General features: G+C 41.9%; 2 protein-coding genes and 1 long non-coding RNA gene across 4 annotated transcripts; all 3 read right to left on the reverse strand.

Moving 5' to 3' along the window:
* Window positions 1-509: 509 nt before the first annotated feature.
* LOC124697710 lies at window positions 510-1,358 on the reverse strand. The gene is made up of 2 exons (XR_007000821.1): window positions 1,115-1,358; window positions 510-1,012 (listed from the first exon to the last, which is right to left on the reverse strand). It is a non-coding gene; the product is annotated as an uncharacterized LOC124697710 (long non-coding RNA).
* Window positions 1,359-7,619: 6,261 nt separating this feature from the next.
* Window positions 7,620-9,143, reverse strand: LOC124697713 (protein MOS2-like). Its single transcript, XM_047230257.1, has one exon. It carries the CDS (start codon window positions 9,098-9,100, stop codon window positions 7,796-7,798), a length of 1,305 nt encoding a protein of 434 aa, XP_047086213.1. The 5' UTR covers window positions 9,101-9,143; the 3' UTR covers window positions 7,620-7,795.
* Window positions 9,144-18,474: 9,331 nt separating this feature from the next.
* LOC124697714 (UDP-glycosyltransferase TURAN-like) lies at window positions 18,475-22,663 on the reverse strand. 2 transcript variants are annotated; one of them, XM_047230259.1, is made up of 16 exons: window positions 22,389-22,663; window positions 22,133-22,166; window positions 21,889-21,944; window positions 21,680-21,814; window positions 21,097-21,245; window positions 20,931-21,020; window positions 20,775-20,841; window positions 20,633-20,696; window positions 20,439-20,538; window positions 20,185-20,351; window positions 19,996-20,106; window positions 19,866-19,927; window positions 19,727-19,779; window positions 19,559-19,634; window positions 19,168-19,296; window positions 18,475-18,846 (listed from the first exon to the last, which is right to left on the reverse strand). In XM_047230259.1, exons 1-16 carry the CDS (start codon window positions 22,491-22,493, stop codon window positions 18,835-18,837), a joined length of 1,410 nt encoding a protein of 469 aa, XP_047086215.1. In that variant the 5' UTR covers window positions 22,494-22,663; the 3' UTR covers window positions 18,475-18,834. The 2 variants fall into 2 exon arrangements, with proteins under 2 accessions (XP_047086215.1, XP_047086214.1); XM_047230258.1 differs by having other exon boundaries at window positions 20,439-20,544; window positions 22,389-22,660.
* Between the last annotated feature and the right edge of the window lie 435 nt (window positions 22,664-23,098).

Raw genomic sequence — 23,098 nt, forward strand, 5'->3', positions numbered from 1 at the left:
AAACAAGCAATAGAAAAAACGAAAAAGGAAATAGAAACTAGGAAATAGAAGAAAAAAGGAAAAAAGAAACAAAAAAGGAGAACATGAAAAAGAGAAGAGAAAAACATAAGCGGAGAGAAACAGCAAAAAGAAACCAAATAATAAATAAATAATAAAAATAAAAATTAGAGATAAAAAGAAACAGAAACAAAAAGGAAACATAAAACACGTGAAAAGAAAAAAATAAGGAAAGGAAAAGGGGGCGCCAAATGGGCCGGCCAAAGCTGAGAGAAACTGTGGGCGACTAAAACCTACGACTCGCTATAAAGATATGTAGAGCTGGCGTGAAGAATTGTTGGCTCGTCTTGCTGAGACAAAGATGGGCTGTTCGAAATAGAAGTGCTACTGTCTACTCGACTGAGGTGGCGTTTGATTATATTTTATTAAAAATGAAACATTCTTATTCCTCAGCAAAATCGCTGTCCAAACAATCTTACCGAGTTCAGTACATTTTGCAACCACACTCTGGCTAAAATCATTACCACTATCACCTATTGCATTAAGGGCATGAGCAACTTCATTACAATCACGAGGCCTAAACGAAAATAAGACTAGTAAGTTTAGTCTTTTGTGGTTTATACTACCTAGAGTTCAAAAGTTAAAAATAAGTCCAACCAAACATCCCCTCGCCAGTGCCCATAGAAGGCTCCCTTAAAAAAAAGGTGCCCAGAGCCGGCTCCTCCTGTGCTTTGGGCAGCGCACTTGCATCACTGATATCTCAGACCCTCTCTTAGCCAACATCCGTCGCGTGTGCACTTGCATCACTTATATCTCAGACTCTCTCTGGGCCAACCTTCATCACCTCCGCGTTGCGCAGCTGCAGCTCAGGGACTTTCCTGGAGCGAGAAGGTAGAGATCTGCCACCAAATGAATCTAGGTTTTGGAGATCAGCACACTCGAAAAATATTACTCGTAGCAGGTCTCAGTCTCTCAGCGCACTGGACACAAATGAGACAGCAGATTCCAGAGCGAACTGCAATTGTATAGCAAGCAACATATTAGCAGGTAACACATAAAAAAGAATCTCTTGGAATTCCAGTAAATTCAAACACATAGGAGCCCAATATTCATCTACCTATCCTGTTTGGTCTCAGCCACAACAATTTACAATTTTCAGCGCACAGTTGTTTACAACCTGAAGCATGAAAATGAAGTGAATGCACCCCATGACACTTGAATATGGATATGGAACATGTCAGGATTAGTATCCCTCATTAACACTTTGCCAATTGCCATTCAGGGAAGAAAATAATCTCAACCTGAACTTCTGTTAGACAATCATGAGATATCCATACTGCGCAAGAGCATGAACCGCAGATGCCATTAGATTATCACATACGCAAGTAATGACACCACAAAGAAACAAAGCTATCAGTCTGGAGATGATTAAGACGCTTCACATATAATAGGTTATAGGAATTAGGATGTAATCTGTGGGTGGAGTGTTTGAAATTTCCAGTGCTATGTGCAAACCAGAAACAGGACATCATATATCACAAAGAAAAGGAGAGCACTTGATAAATCTGCCCCCTGAAAACTTGTTGCCAGGTGCTCTCTAATACAGGTTTCAAAGATCCACACCTGTTGTGAGCAGCAGCAGGCATTATAGGAAATAGGAACCTCAACCTATAAAGAAGACATTGATCACAATGTTCAGAAGAAAGAAGTTTGACAAATCAGCTAAATGATGCAACAAGCCGAGAGAAATTGCTGTAAGGTACAACGAAGAGGGAGTTTAAGAGAATGATAAATCAACTACTGAGCAAGGGTGTAAAACTGTGCTCAAATATCGTGTGGGAGAATGATAAATCAACTATTGAGCAAGGGTGTAAAACTGTGCTCAAATATCGTGTGGGGCCTGGCCCATACCATGTTCATAATATCCAGTGATGGTCCCAAGAAGTTTTCAAAGTCTGTGCAATCTATAAAACCAAAAGCTAAGCATGCTATTTTTCGCTCTAATTGCCATGAAAATGAGCTACACGTCTGGCTGGATGCCCAGGCAAGTGCCCAGTCTCCAGGGATGTTGGGTCCACTAGTGATAATATCATATAATAATGATAAAACATATATACATGCACTCATTGTGATTATCAAATCATCAGTCAAAATCCCCTTATTGGTATTTTCTTTAAATGCTGAACCCACTTATCCGTGCTGGCCTGATATCAATACAGTTCACTATCATACAATACAAGTAATGATGCTATGTAAGAGGACCTATAGTTCGCAGGAGGACCATTGCAATTTACATTACATGAAAGTTGTTTATGTGGTACTGTTCACACACTAGTTTGGGCAAGCTATCTTTTAGCTGGACAGTTTCCTTTGTTAGTAGTACCTAAAATGTTTCTATCTTACTATGATAGTTCTCTAATATTTCTTAGGACTCCTAATAAAGCAGCCCTTAGTTGTACTTTAAAGGAAGCAAAAAATGCATTTAAGTCTAACTCCCGTCTCATTCCCCTATTACGTATCAGAGAATATAGCAATAAAAGTAAATGATTTTAATTTAGATACATTTTAGGTGCCTCCCTGATAAGTGACACAGCGCAGTACACGAAGAGCCCACTGAGGGCATATGTTGCTATTGACCCCCTGCCCTGCCTCTCCCGAAGCATGCACCAATCGATCTACTCTCTCATGTCTTCCGGTTTCTTATCTCTCCTAGCGATGCATTGCCACAAGCTAGCAGCCAAGGCCTCTCTTTTTGTTTTCCTAGCAGGAGTTCTGTGTTGCTCCAAGTGCCCACATCCAGCCCAGCCGAACCAAGTCAGCCCTGGAGCCTAGCCGAGCACTCACTCGACTCGTACTCACAGGACAGAGTCCCAGCACGTCGAAGCGCCGCCCTGCCATTGTTCTTCCCGCATGCACGGGCAGTCAGCTCGCAGCAGAAACAGAGTCATTACCTCACGTTCTTTACCTTGTATTCATTGTCCCTTTGATCACGTCATGTAGAGCACTCTGCTCTCCTCCTATATAGTCCCAAATTGACGCCCCTTCTCTCCTCTTTCCATCTCGCACTGCCACCGCCCCAGCTCGCCACACGATCTGATCCAGGGAAGTTCCGACCAAGACCGCTACGGGACGCCGTCCGCGTTCCCTGCAATTCCGGCCACGAGAGGTCGAGCTGCTGCGCCACCATGACAGGTCCTCGAAACTAGAAGCTCAAAACTCTGATCACCTAGGACGTACTCAACTATGCGTTCAGCTCAGTTCATCGTACGTTTCCACTGTTCTCGGTGAGCACCGGCGATATAAAAAAGAAGAGAATGGACTGTGGTGTCCAATAGTCAATATACTGTAGCTGCTTCACTATGCTTAGGAAAACAGCAAAACAACGTAATCCCAAGGAAATCTAGTGTTGCTACTAAGACATGATTTTATTATATACTAAAGTAACGCCTTGTGTCATTTTTCTAAATGTTCAATCCACATATCCGTATAGGCCGGATATCAATACATGTATCCATGTCGGCGTTGTGTAAATCACTATATATCCCACTATTACTAAATATTACCCTCCTTGCATCCACCCCTTTCAAACCATCGATGCTGACCTCCTTTATAGTATTTACCTAGTTTTTTTAGAAAGATACCATTGGCGCGTTAACATATGCCAAAATAAGAGAAGACAAATTGCGATCTGGCAAGTCAATCCATGCAATCTTATGTCATACAGCTACAAAATAGCACCTAAATTTAAAAGCCAATATAATTGTTTTATTCTTCAATATCATTCTCAATAAAAACGTTGAGCAATCAGAAATATCTATTATTTCTTTATCTTCACATGGAGAATCGAGCTTGCAACTTGCTTACGATCGCTTCCACAATACCCCTAACCTAAAATGTATTTTTTCTACTATCTATATAATGTCGTCTTATTCGGTTCATCGATATACATAGAATAATAATTAACATTAATATGTATAAAGCATACTAATTGTTCACGACATTGAACAAGATACTTTGTTAGTTAGCTTGGAGTCTTGCTATGACTAGACAAAGTTATAGCTCAAAAGAGTCATTGAAGTGTACATTTATTTGATTGTCACAAAGTGTTGGTTCATAAACCATCACAGTAGGGCCTCAAATAGAATTTGCAACTATTGTGGTAAGCAAGACAAATTAGTGGTGAGTGGTGTCATGGTGACCAAGGTAATTAAAGAATGAACTAGTTGTGCAAGCTAGTTACCGAACGCTTAAGCAACCAATATAAGGCACCTACATGAGGCCAACGTCCAGAGCTCAATCCATGCTTGCATCGAAGCCACACCCCTCACCCCTACCCCCACGGCCCCACCCCACCCCACCCCACCCAACACCACAAATTCAATGTCCAACAAGTGGGCTACAATGCTACACAACATAAATGAAAAAAAAATAGAGGATCAAAGCTCCGTACTTCAAGATCAAAAGCAGAGATATTCGGACAGCAAGCTTTGAGCTAGGGTTGCAGGTGGCGCCTGCAAACTGTCCCGCAAAATAAAAATTAGAGCAAATGGAGGTACTGATTAAAACAGATTTAAAGAAGGACTAGTGAAAACAGCTGTCCCACATCCCGCCCCGCTTGCCAGCCTACTTTGAGCCCTGCTAAGACGCTAGTTCGCGTTTTCTATTTATCCTGCGGTTAACATTTCTATTATCTTCACTTTTGAGATTTCTAATTGAGATTTTCTTCAAATGGTTTGGGCACAGATTTGTCCCTTTCGGTGGGTACCAGGAAAACTCCAAAACAAAATCAAGAGAGAATAGCCACAATACCATTAGTCAAAACCAAACTTGCTAAAATAGCACTGAAAAAATCTAACTTGCCAAAATACCACTGCCGTTTAGGTTTTTGATGCCAAAATATCACTACCGTGAGTTGTCAAAGTCTTCACATTAGTCAATCTATGTGGTGCTTGTCAGGTTATTTAGAATCACCAAATTGCCCCCATCTAGACAAAACGACCGGACCAGACCAAGTGAGCGGAGCAGACCAAAATTCTCCAAGCTTTATCTCCTTCTCACGACCAACCATGGCGGCGCGCCTGGCCGCCCAACCTCAGCGCCGGCCGTGGCCCTCTCCTATCTGAATCCCTCCATCCGCTCCACTCCTGTGCCCGACCGCCGAATCCCAACGTCGCCGGCGGCTCAATCCAAGTCGGCTTGCGCATTGGCTTCTCTAAATGGTACATATCAAGAGAATTTTTAGTTGCTGTGGAACTTTAAGGCAGAATTATTGGCAGCCAACCCAGGAAGTGTATGTGAAATAGATATCAAGAAAGTTCGGAAGAATGGTGGCATTGTGCACTACTTCAATCGGCAGTTTGTTGCCTTCAAGCCATGCATTGATGGTTTTCTGGCAGGTTGCAGACCATATTTGGGGGTTGATTCAACCTTTCTTACAGGCAAGTACATAGGACAGCTGGCTGCAGCTATTGGTGTTGATGGACATAGCTGGATGTTTCCCGTTGCATTTGGGATCTTTGAGAAGGAGAACACTGAAAATTGGGTGTGGTTCATGCAACAACTTAAGTTGTGTATTGGTGATCTAGAAGGTCTCGCAATACATACAGATGCATGTAAAGGGTTGGAGAATGCCATCACTGCAGTGTACCCAAGCTGTGAGCATAGAGAATGCATGATGCATCTCATGCTCAACTTCAAGAAGAAGTTCAAAGGTGACATACTTGATAACATGTGACCTGCAGCCTGGACATACGAAACTGAGAAACATGAGTCCCTCATGGCGGAGATAGAAGCAATAGCATACTTAAAGAAGCAACATAATCGTTTGTGGACTAGAAGTAAGTTTTCATCAATAACCAAAGTTGAGTATGTCAGTAATAACTTGGCAGAAGTATTCAATAATTGGATCAGAGATAAGAAACAACTCGCAATCGTGGAGCTTGCAGACAAATATAGGGAGATGGTGATGCAAATGAGAGCAAAAAGGAAAAAAGGAGAAAGGTTGCAGATGGGCTGCAAGGTACCATACTACCTAGTGTGGTAAAAGAGTTGAATCATAAAAGCAAGGGATTGCGCTATGGTGAAGTCAGGGCAACACCAACCATAGCCGAGATATCTGGAAATGGATGGAGGCACATAGTTGACTTGGGCAAAAAGGAATGCTCTTGTAGACATTTGCAGATAGGTGCTAAGCCTTGCACACATGCTCTCCATTTCATATTCTCTAAAGGAGAGAAGGTAGATCAATATGTTGATGATTGCTTCTCGGTAGCCAAGTTCAAAGCTGCATATGAGCCAATTCTCATGCCAATTAGGGGCCAATCTCAATGGCCTAAGGCACAACCAGACTTTGAAATGATTCCTCCCAAGTTGTTAAGGAGTGCTGGACGTCCAAGAACTAGAAGGTACAAGAACAGTAGCGAGGGTGGAACGGGTAGGAAGCATGTATGCAAAAGATGTGGAGCAACGGGCCATCTTTTGAAAACATGCAAAGAAGCCGAAAAAGACAGTGATGCCGATCGAGATGCAACTCCTCTTCCAAAAAGGTATTTTGGTTCACATACATAGATTGTTATTTTGCACATCTCTTGCATACCAATCTGTTGTTTTCATGTAGGCATAAGATAAACAAAACTGCAACAGCCACTACTACCCATCCATGCACGCCAACTAAGCAAGTTTCTCAACCTTCTCTTGCAACATCAAGCCCAATGACGAGATCAATGGCAGCAATCATGGAAAATGCTTCTTCACCTCCTAGTGCATTTACAAGGAGCAAAAGTACTACAAATAGCCCTCTCAAACAAGTTTAGTCGACTGTGAGATCTACTTTTGATGTGTAGTTATCTATTGAACTACTAGTGTCATCCTTTTGGCGATCATTGGAACATGAAATTATCATGCTCTATGTTCTTCTATTGCGTGATGTTACGTACTCGATGTTCCTCTTATATTGCTGTTGAAAACTGTTGAAAATATTGTCAAATTGTTAATATAGTGTTCCTGGAATGCTGTCAGGTTGTTTCTGAAAATGTTACTGAATGATGTGAATTTGATGTTGTTCAAATGCTTCTGGAATGCTGTCATCTGGTGCTAATTTTTTGTTGAATGTTATTTAACTGCTGTTGTCCAATACTTCTGGAAAATACTGATGATCTGGTGCTGAAATGTTGCTGCCTGTGTGTGAAGAGGCAAGGGCATGTAAGTCTTTTTGCGTGGGTGTTTGTCTCTGTTAGTGCATAATGGTATTTTGGCACAAGAAACTGAAACTGTAGTGGTATTTTAGCAAGTTGGGTTTTTCCAGTGCTATTTTGACAAGTTCGGTTTTGACTAATGGTATCGTGGCTATTCTCTCCAAAATCAACCATGTGAGGTATAAGTCAAGTTTTGCAGCCTACAGTAGCATGTACAGTAGAATTTAAGAAAGGGTTCCGTATAACAATGGATCAACCCCTCTTCAAGATGCCAGAATGTTCATGGTGTTTATTTATTTTGGGCATGCATTCAGAAATCCCCTCTTAAATAGAAAGCTCATCATCTAAAATCATCAGTTGACACGAAGATTTGAGCACTACGCAGCAGACTTACACAAACAGATTACTAGAGCAAAGCTGCCAGTCTGCTGACGGTTTATACATCCAAGCAACAAACAATAGTAATACAGCGACTGACATTGTGTTCAACATTTTACATCCAAACAGCAACTGATAGTTTATTACTAACAAGGAGCAGATGTTACCTAGCACAGTAGAAGAGCTCCTGGTATACAAGATGGCCACTCCTCAAGAAGAAGAAATGATCAATGTCCAAGCAATTCCGGGTCCCCAACATACTCTGCAATCTGATCATAGTTCACACGAACCATGCCTTTTGTATCAGCATCCTCCACCAGGCCAGTCTCTGCCTCTGCATTCTTCTCTACCAGATGCCCATACACCCCCTTGTGCTTCCCAGAGAGCACGAGCACTCGCCCGCTCGTCCGCGGCAGGACTGTTTCGAGCATATCCTGCTCCACCCCCTGCACCAGCTCTGACCCCTCATCCATCCGTATGTCACATGTTGTAGGCCCCACCACATCGACAATTCTGCCCTTCTGCAAGTACAACCTTTTGCTGAGCCTCTTGGTAACCACTCTAACCCTGATATTGCTCTGTAACCACCGCACTTTGTTAGTAACATCACGACTCCGCTCGCCTTCTCGGCTATCCCGAGCATTTCTATCTTTCTCCTTAACCTCCCTCTCTGTCCTATGGTCACCAGATCTCTTCTGCCGAGTGCTCGAATCCCTCTCCCCAGCTCTATCTTCCCTGTCCCTATCTCTCTTCTTCGCACTCCCATTATCGGCAGCCTTCTTCCCATTTCCATTCTCCGCACCCTTCTTCCCACCGATAACCCATTCGCCGGAACGGGTCTTCTTGGGATCAGCCTCAGAGGGGTCATAGCCTAACCCCAGCGTACCAGCCCGGCGCTGATACTCAACAACTTTGCAATCCCCCTTGTTATTCCTACCGACGCCTTTACCTTGCGACCAGCCATAGCCAGCAAGGAGGGCGGCACCAAATCCCTCCACAGGGACCTCCTCAAACTCGTCTATACCGCGGTGGTCGGGGAGGCTGGCCATGTCTTCCTTGTACCGCCGCAGCATAAGGTCGCCGCTGGAGCCGTCTCGGGCCGGAGAGGGCGGCTTCTTCTCCGGTTCCGCGGCGGAAGGCTTGCCCGACTCGGCATCGGCGTCGCCGCTGCGTAGGGTGAGGCCGTAGCCTATGTGGGAGGAGGGGTTGTCGGGGTTGGTGGAGGTGTCGAGCACGAAGGTGGGCCCGCCGGCGGTGGAGGCGGCGAGCGCGGCCTCCTCCTCGGGGGTCGGGAGGGAGGAGGGCTTGCGGGAGCGGTGGTTGAGGAAGTGGCCGGAGTTGGCGAGCGGCGCGATGACGGCGGGCGCGGCGCCGGCGGCTAGGGTTTGGGACGGATCGAACTCGGTGACGAACTGCTGGGCGGGGGCGGCGGTCGCGGATGCGGATGCGGAGTTGCCTTTGGTGGCGGAGCTGGGCGGCTTGGGCGGCCTGGGCTTGGGGGCGATGGAGAAGGACAGCTTCTTCTCCTCCATGGCGGCGGCGATTTGTTTGGGGAAAAGCGTGTGGAATCTGCAGGGGCGGGCGCAGAGACAGAAGAACAAGAAAGGGGAACGAAGGAAGCGAGCTCGTGTGGTTACCGGGGACTGACTCGTTGTCTAATCGGAGGCGGTATCGGAGTGAGTTCAGACCTGCGCTAGCCCATCGGAAAGGATTTCTGTATTTCGATAGGCTTCGGCCCACGAAAGGTATCAACGGAGACCGTCACGGTCGTAACAAATGGTGGGGCTGGAACAGAAAAATTCAAAGCTGGCTATAGCTCTGCACACAATTAATCTCACGCTGATATAAAATGGTACTATACACAGGAGCCGATCTATTGCATCCTGTCCGTCAGTACGATGGGCATTGCTCCAGCGCAACACGACCGCGAGCTGAGCCACCACTTATCGCCATGTGGGGTCCAACTCAGAACAGATTCAGAGGTCAAGTTCATTGAGAACTGAGTTCTAGCTCAGTGGCAAGGCAAGCGAGTGCTCAGCCAGGCCATCCGGGTTCGAATCCCCATTTCGCGGTAATTTCACAGGGAGGGGTGAACTTTAAACCGGGTTATCATCCTAGCGTCCATCTGCTGGGAGAGTCTCATCCTACCTAACAACGTATAGACAAGGGAGGGATCATTCCCCCATTGGTCAACGTTTTGAGTTCAAATTCATTTGACAGTGTGTAGGCGAATCCCCTCTTTGGCAATCGATGGCTCGAGCGATCAGTTTTGGTCAGCGCGGTAGCGCGAGTCAATTCCCTTTCGTCGCTCGGCACGTGTCTTTCTGTTTTTGGTAACTATTCGAGCTTTCCTTTTCGGCCCATCTTTTTGGAAATAATTCGAATCGATTTCGTGTTCCCTTCCTTCCGCCCGTTCTCCTCTCTCCCCTGTTCTCCTCCCATTCAGCCCCGACGGAGAGGGCGATGGCGACAGCGAGGGTCCGATTCTCCGTGGCTAGAGCACGCGACCTAGATTTCTCCTGCTCTCGGTTCACTAGCAAGGGCCAGTCGATTTCGGCGATGTAAGGTTAGTATTCGAACTGGATCTAGTTGGCAGATCTGGGTGTCGCATGCCAGTTTGTTTGTCCGGCGAGGGATTGTTCCACCGTGGATTATGCTGATGGGATTTTGTTTGTCCGGCGAGGGTTTGTTTGGGCGGATTTCTCCGCCTAGGTTCCTGCTCCGTCGCTCGGTTCACAAATCTCTGTTATGGGGCGGCTGTAAATTGTGTTATCTCTGTTCCATGTTCATCGTAGTTATGATTTGGCCCGTTGCACTGCAGTTCGTGCACAATTTCTAGGGTTTTGTAGCAGCAGATAGCAGAGATTATGGGACTTGTTTCTATGGTTCACAAATCTCTGTTATGGGGGTTGTTTTATCAACTCACTCATTCATTTTTCATCAACAAGTATCTCAACGTTTAACCAACACATACGTTCTGAAGTTACCCACCTCATTTTCTAGGCTAAGGGAATGATGAACATATTTGTACTCCTGCATATGTTTTTTTGTTTGTTGCTGGTGCTGATTTCTACCTTTACAGTGGGGATTTTGGTTAGGCTTGATATAGTAACCAAGCCCTTGTTATTTTTGATTTTCGACTTGTTATCATTGATGTCACAAAGAATTTTTCTCATTATCATGGCACTTGTTGTATTTTGCAGTGTTGTTGTTTCCATGGCGGGCACTAAGAAACATGGTGGTGATCAGCTAGGTGTTCGCAAAATGTCGAATGCTAGTGAGCGTGCTAGGAATCGGGCCTCTCCTTTTCCTGTTGTCAGGTTATATGGACATCTAAGTTCTGATCAGAAGAAATCGATTGAGGATATGGATCTTGGTTCAATGCTTGACATCAAGTGCCATGTTCTTCACAATCCTTTGATAAGTTGGCTTGCTCCTTTGTATGATAGTCATTCTCTAGAGTTTGTCATACTTGGGCGTGGTAGAATCCCTCTTAATGCCGATTCCATTTACCGCACACTCGGTCTTCCGCGGGGGGATATTCCTATCGTGTATGCAATGGATTCTGGCATAGAGGCTCGTCTAGGTCCTTTGTTATTTCCGGGCCATAGCAGCACGCCAGAGATTACTAGTGTGTTCACAATGCTGTCAGAGATGACTCAGGATGAAGAAGGGAACCTATTTATCAACCCTTCCATTCACTCTTCATCAACAGATAACTTAATGTTTTGCCAACCCCTTTTTCTTATTACCTCATTCTTTTTTATTATACAAATTTTAGTCCTTTGTTTTTTAAGGTAACAAGGGAACCTACTTATCAACCCATCCATTCACTCTTCATCAACAGGAAACTCAATGTTTTACCAACCACTTTTCTTGTTACATACTTTCTTTTTATTTTATATAAATTTTTGGTGCTTTGTTTTTCTTAAGGGAACAAGGGGACCTATTGATCAACCCTCCCGTTCAATTTTCATCAACTAGTAACTCAATGTTTTACCAACCCTTTTTCTTTGTGACCTCCTTCCTTTTTATTATATGAAATTTGGGACTTTTTTTAAGGGAACAAGGGAAACAATAAATATCAACCCACCCATTAGCTATTCATCAACATGTAACTCAATCTTTTACCAACCATTTTTCTTTGTCACCTCCTTCCTTTTTATTATATGAAATTTGGGCCTTTTTTTAAGGGAACAAGGGAAACAATAAATATCAACCCACCCATTCACTATTCATCAACAGGTAACTCAATATTTTACCAACCCTTTTTTCTTTGTTACCACCTTCTTTTTTAATTATATAAAATTTGGGCCTTTTGTTTTTTTAAGGGAACAAGGAAAACAATAAATATCAACCCACTCATTCACTATTGATCAACAGGTAACTCAATGTTTTATCAACCCATTTTCCTTCGTACCTCCATCTTTTTTTATTATATGAATTTTGGTCCTTTGTTTTCTTAAGGTAACAAGGGAACATACTTATCAACCCTCCCTTTCACTCTTCATCAACAGGTAACCAATGTTTTACCAACCCATTTCTCTTTGTTACGTCCTTCTTTTCTTATAGAAAAGGTAGTTGATGCGTGAAGTCGACACGTCCGTTGGGAACCCCAAGAGGAAGGTGTGATGCGTACAGTAGCAAGTTTTCCCTCAGAAAGAAACCAAGGTTTATCGAACCAGGAGGAGCCAAGAAGCACGTTGAAGGTTGATGGTGGAGGAGTGTAGTGCGGCGCAACACCGGGGATTCCAGGCGCCAACATGGAACCCGCACAACACAATCACGGAACTTTGCCCCAACGTAACGGTGAGGTTGTCAATCTCACCGGCTTGCTTGTAAACAAAGGATTAGATGTATAGTGTGGATGATGATGGTTGTTTGCAAAGAACAAGTAAAGAACAATTGCGGTAGATTGTATTTCAGATGTAAAGAATAGGACCGGGGTCCACGGATCACTAGCGGTGTCTCTCCCATAAGATAAGCGAGATGTTGGGTGAACAAATTACGAGTTGGGCAATTAAATAAAGAAGGCATAACAATGCACATACATATATCATGATGAGTACTATGAGATTTAATCGGGGCATTACGACAAAGTACATAGACCGCTATCCGAGCATGCATCTATGCCTAAAAAGTCCACCTTCGAGGTTATCATCCGAACCCCCTCCAGTATTAAGTTGCAAACAACGAGACAATTGCATTAAGTATGGTGCGTAATGTAATCAACACAAATATCCTTAGACAAAGCATCGATGTTTTATCCCTAGTGGCAACGAGCACATCCACAACCTTAGAACTCGTCACTTGTCCCGGATTTAATGGAGGCATGAACCCACTATCGAGCATAAATACTCCCTCTTGGAGTCACAAGTATCAACTTGGCCGAGCCTCTACTAGCAACGGAGAGCATGCAAGAACATAAATAACATATATGATAGATTGATAATCAACTTGACATAGTATTCAATATTCATCGGATCCCAACAAACACAACATGTAGGATTACAAATAGATGATCTTGATCATGATAGGCAGCTCACAAGATCTAACATGATACCACAATGAGGAGAAGACAACCATCTAGCTATCGCTATGGACCCATAGTCCGGGGGTGAACTACTCACACATCGATCCGGAGGCGATCATGGCGATAAAGAGACCTCCGGGAGATGATTCCCTCTCCGGCGAGGTGCCGGAGGTGATCTCCGAATCCCCCGAGATGGGATTGGCGGCGGCGGCGTCTGCGGAAGGTTTTCCGTATCGTGGCTCTCGGTGCGGGGGTTTCGCGACGGAGGCTTTAAGTAGGCGGAAGGGCAGGTCGGGGGGCCACACGAGGGCCCCACACAACAGGCCGGCGCGGCCAAGGCCCGAGCCGCGCCGCCCTAGTGTGGCATCGCCTCGTGGCCCCACTTCGTAAGTCCTCCGGTCTTCCGGAAGCTTCGTGGAAAAATAGGCCCCCGGGCGTTGATTTCGTCCAATTCCGAGAATATTTCCTTACTAGGATTTCCGAAACCAAAAACGGCGAGAAAACAAGAATCGGCTCTTCGGCATCTCGTCAATAGGTTAGTGCCGGAAAATGCATAAATATGACATATAATGTGTATAAAACATGTGAGTATCATCATAAAAGTAGCATGGAACATAAGAAATTATAGATACGTTTGAGACGTATCAGTAGTCCTTTGTTTTCTTAAGGGAAGAAGGGAACCTATTTATCAACCCTTCCATTCACTCTTCATCAACAGATAACTCAATGTTTAGCCAACCCCTTTTTCTTATTACCTCATTCTTTTTTATTATACAAATTTTAGTCCTTTGTTTTCTAAGGGAACCTACTTATCAACCCACCCATTCACTCTTCATCAACAGGGAACTCAATGTTTTACCAACCACTTTTCTTGTTACATACTTTCTTTTTATTTTATATGAATTTTTGGTGTTTTGTTTTCTCAAGGGAACAAGGGGACCTATTGATCAACTCTCCCGTTCAATTTTCATCAGCTAGTAACTCAATGTTTTACCAACCCTTTTTCTTTGTCACCTCCTTCTTTTTATTATATGAAATTTGGGCCTTTCTTTTTTTAAGGGAAAAAGGGAAACAATAAATATATATCCACCCATTCACTATTCATCAACAGGTAACTCAATGTTTTACCAACCCTTTTTCGTTGTCACCTCCTTCCTTTTTATTATATGAAATTTGGGCCTTTCTTTTTTTAAGGGAACAAGGGAAACAATAAATATCAACCCACCCATTCACTATTCATCAACAGGTAACTCAATGTTTTACCAACCCTTTTTTATTTGTTACCTCCTTCTTTTTTAATTATATGAAATTTGGGCCTTTTGTTTTTTTAAGGGAACAAGGAAAACAATAAATATCAATCCACCCATTCACTATTGATCAACAGGTAACTCAATGTTTTATCAACCCATTTTTCTTCGTACCTCCATCTTTTTTTATTATATGAATTTTGGTCCTTTGTTTTCTTAAGGTAACAAGGGAACATACTTATCAACCCTCTCATTCACTCTTCATCAACAGGTAACCAATGTTTTACCAACTCATTTCTCTTTGTTACGTCCTTCTTTTCTTATAGAAAAGGTGGTCTTTTGTTTTATTAAGGGAAGAAGGGAACCTATTTATCAACCCTCCCATTCAGTCTTCATCAACAGATAACTCAATGTTTTTGCCAACCCCTTTTTCTTATTACCTCATTCTTTTTTATTATAGAAATTTTAGTCCTTTGTTTTTTAAGGTAACAAGGGAACCTACTTATCAACCCACCCATTCACTCTTCATCAAAAGGAAACTCAATGTTTTACCAACCACTTTTCTTGTTACATACATTTTTTATATAAATTTTTGGTGCTTTGTTTTCTTAAGGGAACAAGGGGACCTATTGATCAACCCTCCCGTTCAATTTTCATCAACTAGTAACTCAATGTTTAACCAAACTTTTTTCTTTGTCACTCCTTCCTTTTTATTATATGAAATTTGGGCCTTTCTTTTTTTAAGGGAACAATGGAAAACAATAAATATCAACCCACCCATTCACTATTCATCAACAGGTAACTCAATATTTTACCAACCCTTTTTCTTTGTCACCTCCTTCCTTTTTATTATATGAAATTTGAGCCTTTTTTTAAGGGAACAAGGGAAACAATAAATATCAACCCACACATTCATTATTCATCAACAGGTAACTCAATGTTTTATCAACCCATTTTCTTTCTTAGCTCCATCTTTTTTTATTATATGAAATCTGGTCCTTTGTTTTCTTAACGGAACAAGAGAAACTACTTATCAACCCTCCCATTCATTCTTCATCCACAGGTAACCCAATATTTTTACCAACCCATTTTCTCTTTGTTACGTCCTTTTTTTCATATAGAAAAGTTGGTCCTTTGTTTCCTTAAGGGAAGAAGGGAAATTATTTATCAACTCTCCCGTTCACTCTTCATCAACATGTAACTCAATGTTTTGCCAACCCATTTTTCCTATTACCTCATTTTTTTTATTATAGAAATTTTAGTCATATGTTTTTCTAAGGGAACAAGGAAACCTACTTATCAACCCCCCATTCACTTTTTATCAACAGGTAACCCACTGTTTTACCAACACCTTTTCTTGTTACATACTTTCTTTTTTATTTTATATAAATTTTTGGTGCTTTGTTTTCTTAAGTTATAGAAATTTTAGTCCTATGTTTTTCTAAGGGAACAACGAAACCTACTTATCAACCCCCCATTCACTTTTTATCAAGAGGTAACCCAATGTTTTATCAACACCTTTTCTTGTTACATACTTTCTTTTTTATTTTATATAAATTTTTGGTGCTTTGTTTTCTTAAGAGAACAAGAGATCCTATCGATCAACCCTCCCGTTCACTTTTCATCAACTAGTAACTCAATGTTTTACCAACCCTTTTTGTTTGTTACCTCCTTCCTTTTTATTATATGATTTGGGTCTTTCTTTTTTTTCAAGGGAACAAGGGAAACAATAAATATCAACCTTCCCATTCACTCTTCATCAACAGCTAACTCAATGTTTTGCCAACCCCTTTTTCCTATTACCTCATTTGTTTTTATTATAGAAATTGTAGTCCTATGTTTTTCTAAGGGAACAAGGAAACCTACTTATCAACCCTCCTATTCACTTTTTATCAACAGGTAACCCAATGTTTTACCAACACCTTTTCTTGTTACATACTTTTCTTTTTTATTTTATATAAAATTTTGGTGCTTTGTTTTCTTAAGGGAACAAGAGATCCTATCGATCAACCCTCCCGTTCACTTTTCATCAACTACTAACGCAATGTTTTACCAACCCTTTTTCTTTGTTACCTCCTTCCTTTTTATTATATGAAATTTGGGTCTTTTTTTAAGGGAACAAGAAAAACAATAAATATCAACCCACCCATTCACTATTCATCAACAGGTAACTTAATGTTTTACCAACCTTTTTTTCTTTGTTACCTCCTTATTTTTATTTATATGAAATTTGGGCCTTTTGTTTTTTTAAGGGAACATGAGAAACAATAAATATCAATCCACCCATTCGTTATTCATCAACAGGTAACTCAATGTTTTATCAACTCATTTTCCTTCTTAGATCCATCTTTTTTTTATTATATGAATTTTTTGGTCCTTTGTTTCCTTAAGGGAACAAGGGAACCTACTTATCAACCCTCCCATTCACTCTTCATCAACAGATAATCCAATGTTTTACCAACCCATTTTCTCTTTGTTACATCCTTCTCTTTCTTATAGAAAAGTTGGTCCTTTGTTTCCTTAAGGGAAGAAGGTAACATATTTATCAACCCTCTGATTTACTCTTCATCAACAAGTAACCCAATGTTTTATCAATCCATTTTCTCTTTGTTACGTCCTCCTTTTCTTATAGTAAAGTTGGTCCTTTCTTTCCTTAAGAGAAGAAGGTATCCTATTTATCAACCCTCCCATTCAATCTTCATCAACAGGCAACTCAATGTTTTGCCAACCCATTTTACCTCATTTTTTTATTATAGAAATTTTAGTCCTTTCTTTTCCTAAGGGAACAAGGGAACCTACTTATCAACCCTCCCATTCACTTTTTATCAACGGGTAACCCAATGTTTTTACCAACCCATTTTCTCTTTGTTACTTCCTTCTTTTTCTCATAAAAAAGTTGGTCCTTTGTTTTCTTAAGGGAAGAAGGGAACCTATTTATCAACCCTCTCATTCGCTTTTATCAATGTGTAACGCATTGTTTTACCAACCCATTTTTTTTGTTACGTTCTTTTTTTAATATAAAAGTTGGTCCTTTCGTACAGGAAAAGGGAACATATTTATCAACCCTCCTTTTCAATTTTTATCAACAGGTAACTCATTGTGTTTTACCAATCCTTTTTCTTGTTACGTCCTTATTTTTTTATAGAAATTTTGGTTCTTTGTTTTACTAAGGGAAGAAGGGAACCTATTTATCAACCCTCCCGTTCACTTTTTATCAAAGGGGTAACCCAATGTTTTACCAACCCATTTCTTTTTGTTACGTCCTTCTTTTTCTTATAGAAAAGTTGGTCCTTTGTTTTCTTAGGGGAAGAAGGGAACCTATTTATCAACCCTCCCATTCATTCTTCATCAACAGGTAACTCATTGTTTTATCAACCCACCCATTAACTTTTCATCAACATGTATCTCAACGTTTAACCAACACCTACGTTCTGAAGTTACCAAGAGAGGGAATTGCGGAAGAAGGGAATTGTTATTTTCATACATGTTGCAAGTCGTAGTTCATTTCATTTGCAAGTGGATTATGCTGTTCCCCTCCCTTTTTTAACCCTAAAATTTCACTAGCGCAAAAAGGAAATAAAGGGAATTGCACGGTACTACCGGAAGCAAAATAACGTACGACTCTGAAATTGTATCGCCCAGGAAAGGGAATTGTATCGCACGTGCGATAGAAAGCAAATATATTACGGCACGTAACCTCAGTGGTCCATAACGCGCAACTTCCCGCACGTTTCTTACCACGAAAGGGAAACACGGTTTTTCCCTAATTGGCTGTCGGAAACCGATCGTGCAATAAGAACCTGGCGGTGGAGCGTTAGCTAGGGCCGCCCGTGTGTAGGTCCTGTAGCAGCACTTATCTTTACTACTCGTAAGTCAACATAGAGCTAATTTATTCATGGCACATACTCCAAAAATGATCTTTGGCTTCCAAGCTCCAGGTATCCCTTTATTTTTTTTAAAAAAATCCAGATATAGACAATTCAAAGTTGTTCTAAGCTTAGATTTTACATGTTCGTAGGATACAACCAGTGGGTACATCCAGATTTTTTATATAATTTCTAAAAATCGTAAACAAATTTTTTGAATTTAAGAAAAATAGAACGACCACTGGAGCTCAAATATAGTATTGGAGATCGGAACCACAAGATGGTGGCATGGAGGAAGGGATTACGAGCTCCTGATACATTTTTCTTTAGTACACGTACAATTCTGTGTGCAAACTGTTGTCAGTTTGCCTGAATGCAGTGTTACAGCAACGCCTTTTTTTGTGTGTGTCTTCTGCTAATCATGCAATGCCACCGGTAGCAGCTGATCCTAGCAAGCGGCTGCTGTAAGCAAACTGAAATATAAACATGCTTTCTCCTCAACCTTCGTGTATATCTGGTTTCTCAAGTGCACGATAAACCTATAGACTACAGAATTGGCAGATATTCAGGTCGGCTACAAAACCATCCTTTTGCCCATCTGATAAATATTATTATGTGTTTTAGCCTATGACCTGCAAATTGAATGTGAAAGAAGGTAAGGCTAATATGGTGAATGCAATGTACTCCCTCCGTTCATGGATACAAGGCCACTACGTTTTTCATGTCAAACTTTGACTACTAATTTAGTCAATCAACAATAAGTTATAAGTCATTCAAAAGTATATCATCGGAAAGCTCTTTGAAATGTGCATCTGATCATGTATATTTGGATGACATGTAAGTCATATTTAGTTGACTAAATTATTAGTCACAGTGTGCCTCGAAAAACAAAGTGGCCTTGTATTCCCGGATGGAGGGAATCCATCTTTAGTGAGCCAGGTTTGAGCTCTCACCTGGTTTACCAAAGGAAGCGCACAAGCTTCCCATTCTGCTGACCATTTGGAAGATGACCCTGTACTCAAGGCACCCTCCTTGAGGGGAATCAAGGTGTCACATTCCTCCGGAAAACCCTTAAAGAGCATCTGCATGGTCAATCACAGTAGTTAATGTCACTTCTAATGATAAAAAACGACAGAGCGAGAAGTACTATACTACCTCTGTCTATAGAGGGATGTCGAAAGTTTGTCTAATTTTGGATGTATCTAGTGAATAGATACGTCCTAATTTAGACAAATCTCCGACATTCTTTTATAGACGGAGGGAGTACTAACGCATTGCAACAATGACCCAAATAGTCATACATGAAATGAAACAAAAGATATAAATACTTAAAGTGGTCCTCACCATAAGTTCATCTGCTAGCTCCGAAGATGTTGAGAAAAGAAGTCCATTTATGTTTACTTTTACAAGCTCCTCGATGCTGCAGAAATAAAAAGAAAGCGAGAGGCCGATAATAAAGAGCAACCCAAAGGCTAATGCCAACAATTCAAACATCTAAGAAACATGGATTACCAAGAGAATGAAGCAGCACAAACTGGTAATCCACATCCAAACATATCAACCACCTAAGAACAACCATTCAAGTTACAGTCCAGAAAATATAAATTCCTACATCCTTCACGTAATCTGATACTTGTGAGTTGTGAGTAACCTTCATAGGTAGGTCAAGCCCCGATGAGGATGTATGCAATGATACACCTAGATCAGCCGATCCTGAAATTTTTCAGAGAATCAGCATCTATGCTACTTTGTAAAACTCTTTGGGCAATTCAACAGTTTACCTAGCAATAGAGGATAGTCCTCTGATGCAAGCCACATAGTTCGGAAGGCCACGCGTCTCAGATTCAACCTTTTTATTCGCTCCTCATATTTCTTTCTGTCAGGCCCTTTACCTTCAGTGCCAAAATTTATGAAAATCAGAACAAGTTCAAAACCAGTAATTCACGCTAATATAGCAGAATGCGTGATACCTGTTATAATGAAAAGCAATCTTGGGTAATCAAATTGCTTCCCATTCTTGATATCAATCCAAAGTTGCCCCTCATCCATTGAATCCTCTTCACCTAATGTTGCAGCAACACGTCTATCATACATCAGTGCTGCTTCTAGAAGAATGCTGAAATCTTCATCTGGTGTCCTGGAATGCACGTACCACAGATTTCTAAGTTTACCTGCATTTCGACTAACCGCTGAATAATCATGTAATCAGTCCAAGAGAACATACCAGCTTGTGCTGCTCACAACAACTGCTGGTCTATTAGGCTTCAAGGAAATGTCACCGTCAATCTTATTAGTAACTACACTAGTGTTTTTGTCTTCCACTTCTTTTTCTTTGTTGTAACAGAAAACCACATAAAATAAATCAGACTGGAACAGGCTTATACCATGAAAAATAATCTGGTTGACTGGAGAACATACCAACAGAGATGCAATCCACACTGCCCATAGCACTACAAATGGAATTACCCAACCTGCAGAACAACTATTTCATGTCTTAAGGTCACATATGCTGGTAGGGAGTACTGCAAGCAGCGATGGAAAACTGACAGCAAATGCTCACCTCATGTTTCTCCGTCAAGGAAGTGGGATGGAAAAATGCAGGAGAATGATCATAAAGCACTGTTGCTCTGAAAATTGTGGTGATGTTAGAACAAACTGCAGCATGTGCAGAACGGTCTTTTACCCAAAAAAAAAAGTTGAAGTTCAATCTGTTTACTTGATCCCCCAATTTTGAGCAAGCTCATGCTGCATTGCTTTTGTAACACAAAAGGCACCATCCGCCATCCGGCCAAAGTGCTTCTCGATCCTAGAATACATGAACACATGATCAATAGGATATACTACCAGTCTAGCAGATAAATGAAACGGGCTGGAGGGATTACCAGAAATAGATTTTGACTATTATATGACTTCTGCCATGAGACAATCCGAGCAACGTATATCCAAAGTTATGCCAATCCACAATAAATTTAGAACCTCTTAGCCAGCTAACCAGTTTTACAGCAGCCAATGTTGGAACTGAAGGTGGATTCTGTTGGACAAAAGATGATCGAATGACACAAATAAGGTCTCTCATTGTTACAGCATTACAAATATAGCAACCAAAAGGGGCGTAGAGTGGTTAAAAACTTAAAGACATGAGACTGGAACATAATCTGTAACTAAGGAAGTGAGGGTCAGTGTAAACAACTTTGTAAATGTACTACATCCAGCAATGCCAAAATGTGAAACCATAGGCCGCTGTATACATTGCATAGCTTGAGTTACTACTGAGTACTTAAGCTGCACAATAAGCCAACTAGCCAACTATGACTATTAGTTTACTTAGCAGGGTGAACTATGAATTCTAGACTGCTAGATTATCTCAAAGAACAAACAAAGTTGCTGATAGTGGTAGAGATTAGGCATATAATTCATGTAATTCTGAACCACAAATGCCAATAAGAAAGCTGCATGTAATCTTACCTGAACAAGAAAGACATCAGGACGGGGAATCTTAAAGCCAAGGAACCAAATCAGCATGATAAACTGGATGGCAGCTTTAAGAAGCAGTGCCAGGGCACCAGATATCTTAGAAATCCCTGATAACTGCACTGATTTCTGAAGATACAGGTTTCGAAGTTAATTGTAGTGGGAGAAAATGGAGAAAATAGAATAGGTTAAACAATCAATACCATCTCGTGGACATGAATCGATGGATTCTCTCTCAATGATAAATGGGGATCACTTCCTGCTCATAGACATTAAACAGAATATAAGGTTAAACCTCAAAAAATAACACAATCTGATGCAGTTTTGACCCGTATTTCGTTCCTTAAGATGTACTGCTATTTAGGAAAGAAATACAAATAGCTTCGTACTGTATTAAATTTTGGGGTAAAAATCAACGGTGCAATGACATTGAGAAGAACAGAATACCTCCGTTCGCAACAATGTCCACTTCCATGCCAGCCTGTCAAGAAGAACAACGAACAACTAAGTCTAAGATACTTAGAACACAAAAACTTATGCTGATAAACTAGAATTGCTGGTAAATGTGCATAGATAACTGCCACACTGCAACGTCATCGCGCAATCGAATCCACACGTCGTATGCCAGCGCGACTACGCTCAACTAATCGAGCCCGAATCAAAACAAAAAAGAAGACCACGATTTCGCGAGAGGAGTTACTACCTGGTTGGCGAGGGAGAGGGAGTGGTACTGCATCCTCGGGCTGCGGCCGATGTCGCCCAGCACGACCACCGCCGCGCGCTTCCTCCTTCCCGCCTCCTCCGCCATCGCAGCCGACCTGCGCGCAGCGTGATGGATGAAGGGGCACCACTAGGTATGGAGAGGGGACGGAGAAGCGCTGCTCAAGTCCTGAACTAGTGGTCCCGCCCACCCCTCGTCTATTCCTCCCTTGTTTCCTGATCCAATCGGGCCCGACGCCGCCTCCCTCCTCTCTGGCCGCCTCTGCCCCGATCCCGACCTCCTCCTCCAGCTGCAGGTCCGGCCACCAGGCCTGAGCACCTCCGCGAGTACCAGCACCAGCCACTCTACCCCAACCTCCTCGTCCAGCAATAGCGCCGCCCGACCTCGACCTTCGACGATCCTGACGCTCGCCACAGCCCTGCAGAACGAGAACGGCTGACCAAACAAACCAATTCATCCCCTGCAGAACGGGCCGGGCCAACCTGCTTGCAGCCCAACCGAAACGGTGAAGCAGCTAGTGCAGGCTGCTTTTTGACTGGTCGTGGTGCCGATGAACTAGGATTTAGCTAAGCTTACTCTACTCCATCCGATCTATATTATTTAATATTAAAATAGATTCATGTATAACTGAAATATATCTAGATACATCTATATTAGCATCAAATACTATAAATCGGAGGAAGTAGGTGTTT

This window comes from Lolium rigidum, chromosome 3, assembly GCF_022539505.1.
Source record: "Lolium rigidum isolate FL_2022 chromosome 3, APGP_CSIRO_Lrig_0.1, whole genome shotgun sequence".
NCBI classification, from domain to species: domain Eukaryota; kingdom Viridiplantae; phylum Streptophyta; class Magnoliopsida; order Poales; family Poaceae; genus Lolium; species Lolium rigidum.

Bases quoted from the DNA above. Each gene is read 5' to 3' on its own strand.
- LOC124697713 (XM_047230257.1), bottom strand. From the start codon at position 9,100: ATGGAGGAGAAGAAGCTGTCCTTCTCCATCGCCCCCAAGCCCAGGCCG.
- LOC124697714 (XM_047230258.1), bottom strand. From the start codon at position 22,493: ATGGCGGAGGAGGCGGGAAGGAGGAAGCGCGCGGCGGTGGTCGTGCTG. The intron at 21,945-22,132 runs GTATTCTGTTCT...GTCTATGAGCAG, and splicing joins GGACATTGTTGCGAACGGAG to GAAGTGATCCCCATTTATCA. The intron at 20,697-20,774 runs GTGAGCATTTGC...GACATGAAATAG, and splicing joins CCTTGACGGAGAAACATGAG to TTGTTCTGCAGGTTGGGTAA.